Raw genomic sequence first — 5000 nt, forward strand, 5'->3', positions numbered from 1 at the left:
CAACACTCCGGGAAGAAGTGTTGCGTGACAACTCAAGTAACGCCAGCGCAGGAGACTGCTTTTGAGTTCTTTTAGGTTAACTAATTCCTGGAGTTAAACAGGAAAAAAAGCCAAAGTTGTAATTCCAGATAATTTTAATTTATACGTAAAGCGGTAAATGTTCTTAATTTTTCCTTGAACTATGGACTGATAGTGTTAATAAATTCTGTTCCTAAGATAATTGTGACTAATTTATTTCTATTCGATACCTAATTTGTTTATATCTTCAGAATTTAAACGAAAAGAAAATTATTGTTTAATTTAAAAAAAACCCTAAACGAGGATTAGCTCTTTCAGAAGAATCCCAGATGACTATCAGCTCAATCTAGTGTCGCTTGTGAAATTCCAGTCAAGCCAGATCAGTGACCTTTATTGTTCAAAACTAACCCCAACATCCTGGAAATGTACTACCCATGACCTACACTAAAGCACTACTGTTTTACGTCCTCAACAACAAAAAGTTCTAGAAACACTGATTGAAAACAAACATCTTTCAAGCCAATTGGAATAAAGGTGTGGTTTTCTGACGTTGTCAAGTAAAGCCAAAAGGACATGAAAAGCAAACCCTCACCTTCCCCCATGATGCCTTCTCCACTTGAGAGCAAACGACCACACCATCAAAGTGTCCAAGTGCCTCCATCAAAAATGAGCGGAACAGATAAACTCACCAGGATTTCTCAGTTGGAATATTGCAGAGGAACATCAGAAACACCGTCCTCAGAGCAAGAGTTTCCACAACCCTGCAGGGACATCGATCGGCTAGATTTAAATCTGACCATTTGTGTTGTGTGCGGGTGTATGGGCCATCTCAGTTCCTGAAAATAGTCTAAAATATACTAAGTTCAGTGGAAAATATCAAATCCACAAAGAAAAAACTAACAAGCTCATTAGCACAGTAAAAAACCTATTCACTTGAATTAAAAAAACTTCTACCCTAACTAACTAGTTCTGCTATTGAATTGATACTTAAATAGTAATAATACTTAGACATACTCAATCTGCCTCTGGAGAAAAGTAGGATTAAAAAACCCGATTCCCTAAGTGGTTTTGAACTACTGAAAATTACTGCATCGAAACCCTACGAAAATAACCATAAGGGTTAATTTTCTCTCTATTATACATGTACTATGATGCCAATATTAAGGCTGACTAGGAACGCCCACTAGATCTGAAGGGTTTGTTCTACACCCCTGTTCTTCTGACTATCCCCATGTTTGGCCTATCTTTAACATGTTAGTGTCAATGCTAATGTGAAGACCTTATGACACCAAAATTTGTAGTGTTTTCTTAGCTGAGTTAATTAGTAATTGTTTACTTATGTGCTAATGAGCTTGCTGTGGCACCTTTAAACAAAGGAGGCAAAGAAATTATTTGAGAAAAAAATCCGTTTTTTAAAGAATGATCGAGTAATAAATAACAATTTTCTAAAACACTTTGGTAAATTGAATAAATTTCAGATTGGTATTGCATTCAATTAATAATTTCTTGATCAGCCAATTGAATTTACTTGCATTACCACAAAAGGGTAGTTTTAGGAAGCTTCCTTTGTTCAAAGGTGATAAAAAACAATACTATAGTTTCAAGCACCATCATGCTATTGATCTGAACAAAAAAACTCAGTGACAAAAATGAAAATGTTGCTCACCCAAAGAAAATAATTGTGATCAGTGAGAACTGAATTACCTAATGATTTTAGAGCATGATGCACATTGAAACTACAAAAAAAAACAAGTAAAATATTTTCTTGAATACAAGTTTCCTATTGAGCAACTACTTTCCCAAAACAAGTTTATTTGGATTACAAAAATGTATTTTATTTTTTAAAGTAAATACAGGCAAAAATTTTCTCAAGAAAAGCAAATAGCTTAGCATTCTGGCAACGGTATTTTAAGTACAACATACATGTGTATTTTTTCAAAATCAGACAAAAATGAAGAGAACCTTAAAAGGTTTCTTGTGTTGATGTTGGCAAAAGACATTGCTTTTCGACTCCAAACTCAAATTAAGATTTCCGAGGAAAACCAATGGAAGTAAACAGATTTCACCATAAAGCTGCTCAATAGGAATCTTGTGAGAAGGAGAAACTGGGTTTTCATGAGCAAATAAGTGGCTTCTGTAAAATCCAATTTACTGTAATGATCATATCCTACTGTCTGATTTCTTTAGTGGTACACCAAAATGCCTACATATATCAAAAAAGTGTAACTTCAATTTCTTTTTAGTAACTGAATTAAATTGTCCTTAGAACTCAATAGGAATATTTTAAGCTTTGCATTTAAGAGCATCCTAGAATTTAAAAATGAGAATTTTTAATGAGCACTCAAAATGTCTGTACATGTGTAAAAAATAAATAAAATGATAAATGAGTTTTGACTGTATTTTCTACTAATGGAGGCTTTGGACAAACAATTAAGAATAGAAATTTGCGATAATAATTTTGAATGACCTTTTGATGACTCCTTCATCATTTTCAAATTTGTAAAACTAAAACTCAGATTCTTGTGAGTTTTTTATATACTAAGAATGCTTGTAAAAGTCTTGTTGCATCTGATTAAAAACACTACAATGTGGAATTTAGAGAGTATTAATTAAGAACTAAATAGTTTTGCTTTGATTGAGTCAGATTGAGTGTTCAGTTTAGTTTTCTTTTCTTGGATAAAGAGCATTTCATAAATTATTTCTAATTGAAATATACTTTGGTTTATTTCCGCATGGGTTTTTGAAATTTCATTGTCCATTTCTGAATTCGACAATAGTAATTGCAAAAATTTACTTTTCAAGGCAATTTTGAACAAAATGTTGGCTCTTTTTTGTTTTATGTCTGTAAGCATGAAAATACAACAGGAATTACCAAACTTTTAAATCACAGATTGAAACAGATTTAACCATAATTGAGTTTCAGTTAATTTTTTAGTGATGATTGCTATTGGCATAATTCCTGGCTCTGATATAATGAATTGTATGGAAAATGTGAAAAGCAAGCCACTTATTTGCCAATGAGCGACACCCACACAACACACTGGTCAGTTCAATACTCTGTTTACATGTGTACTAGTTACATGTGCATCAAAGTGGTATTGGAATACAATGTTAAAGATCTTCAAATTGCAACTAGATAAATTTAAAGGTTGATAATTGCTATTTTAGTTCCTTAGCTGCATATCCTGGGCTTTTTATCTTACCTATTAATTTAAGTTATTGAGTGATTTTTTGATTGATTAAATGATTGATTGATTGACTGATTGATTGATTGATTGATTGACTGATTGATTGATTGATTGACTGGGGAATTTCCCTTTACCTATGATTAAAAAAGAGATCTATGAAAAAGACAAAATAAATAAAGCTTCTTTCCAATTTGCTCATTAACTAAAATAACAGCTGCAAAGGAGACTGCGAAACCACACATGCACATGTAACTAGGAAATAAACAGAGAGTAATAAATTGGTATTACAAATGTTTACCTTGAGTAATCAAAGAATTTTTCATCTCAATTGGCCCACTGCAATGTGTCACCAATTTTGTTAAATTGGAATTTAGAAATACTGGTTTTTCAGGAATGAGGGAAACCGGAGTACCCGGAGAAAAACCCTCGGGGCAAGGTGCACTGTGCCATCTCTGCTGCCGGTAATATCTCATATACCTTAATATATCTATAATTCAACTTTTAAAAGCTCATCATTCAGGGCTTGCTTTCATCCACTTTCCTTGATCCCCAGTTGTCAGTCCTCAGTCCTATCCTTGCTCCTTAATCCTCTGTTCTGAGTCCTGGGTCCTCTGTCCTGGGTCCTCTGTCCTGGGTCCTCTGTCCTGGGTCCTCTGTCCTGGGTCCTCTGTCCTGGGTCCTCTGTCCTGGGTCCTCTGTCCTGGGTCCTCTGTCCTGGGTCCTCTGTCCTGGGTCCTCTGCCCTGGGTCCTCTGTCCTGGGTCCTCTGTCCTGGGTCCTCTGTCCTGGATCCTCTGTCCTGGGTCCTCTGTCCTGGATCCTCTGTCCTGGGTCCTCTGTCCTGGGTCCTCTGTCCTGGGTCCTCTGTCCTGGGTCCTCTGTCCTGGGTCTCCGGTCCTTGATCCTGTGATCTCTGTCTCTAACAACTTGCCTGCAAATCCAATATGTAACTAGTAAGTATTTTGTACATGACTTTAGCAAAACTTGCATGAAAACAATGTGCAAATAATTCTTTTCTCTTAAAATTTTGCTTCAGAGTCCTAAGAATTTCACAACCTCCTAAAGGATTGCCCAAACATTTCTACCCCACCTATACAAAGTAATTCCTAAGTAATCAATTGATGTTTTTGCAGCAGAATGTTAGCCTTGAGACCAGGGGCAGTGATGTTCCTTGTTGGGATAAATGATTCTGAACCAGACATTAACTCTGAAGCCAGAAGCAAGACATTTTGAATCATTCCAAGGAATAATTATATTGACCCAGGAATAAATAAGCTTGAAATGAGAAACGTAAAGTCCTCTGAACTGGGGGACATCTCAATGAAATGAAGACTCTTCTCTGCTCATTACTCTCCTTATTATGACAACATAAAATTTAAATAGTTTGCATATACATTACCTGCAAAAAATTTCAGACAACATTAATTTCAGACAAAAAAATGTCCAGAAATATAACCACCTGAAATTTGTGAGTGCCTGAAATTTTAAGCATCCAAAATATTTACAGTACAGTATAAAGTACATACTTTCTTCTTGGACAGTGCCATCACATGCACAGTGAAAAAAGAACTTGAAATAGGATTTGCTTTTTCTTCTTATCACCTGAAAAGAAAATTTTTGTTTCTTTTTTCAGAACATACATGTAATGCAGATCAATTCCATAAATTTTCCAGTGTGACTCAAGTTTTTTAGGCAAAAATTTAACTAAGCTATGTTCTAGTGAGAAATTCTGAATCATTCCAAGGAATAATATTGACCCAGGAATAAATAAGCTTGAAATGAGAAACTTAAAATC

General features: G+C 34.9%; 1 protein-coding gene across 1 annotated transcript in view; it reads right to left on the reverse strand.

Annotated features, from left to right (window-relative positions):
• Window positions 1-5000, reverse strand: part of LOC145483329 (uncharacterized) — a 13824-nt gene that overhangs the window by 5007 nt on the left and 3817 nt on the right. The window contains exons 3-4 of the mRNA XM_081461857.1: window positions 4732-4807; window positions 1-4136 (exon numbers count right to left, since the gene is read on the reverse strand). The exon at window positions 1-4136 is cut by the window's left edge and continues 5007 nt beyond it. Of these exons, the coding sequence (XP_081317983.1) occupies window positions 3763-4136; window positions 4732-4807 (450 nt within the window). The 3' untranslated portion in view covers window positions 1-3762. The remainder of the gene's footprint in view (window positions 4137-4731; window positions 4808-5000) is intronic.

This window comes from Orbicella franksi, chromosome 1, assembly GCF_964199315.1.
Source record: "Orbicella franksi chromosome 1, jaOrbFran1.1, whole genome shotgun sequence".
NCBI classification, from domain to species: domain Eukaryota; kingdom Metazoa; phylum Cnidaria; class Anthozoa; order Scleractinia; family Merulinidae; genus Orbicella; species Orbicella franksi.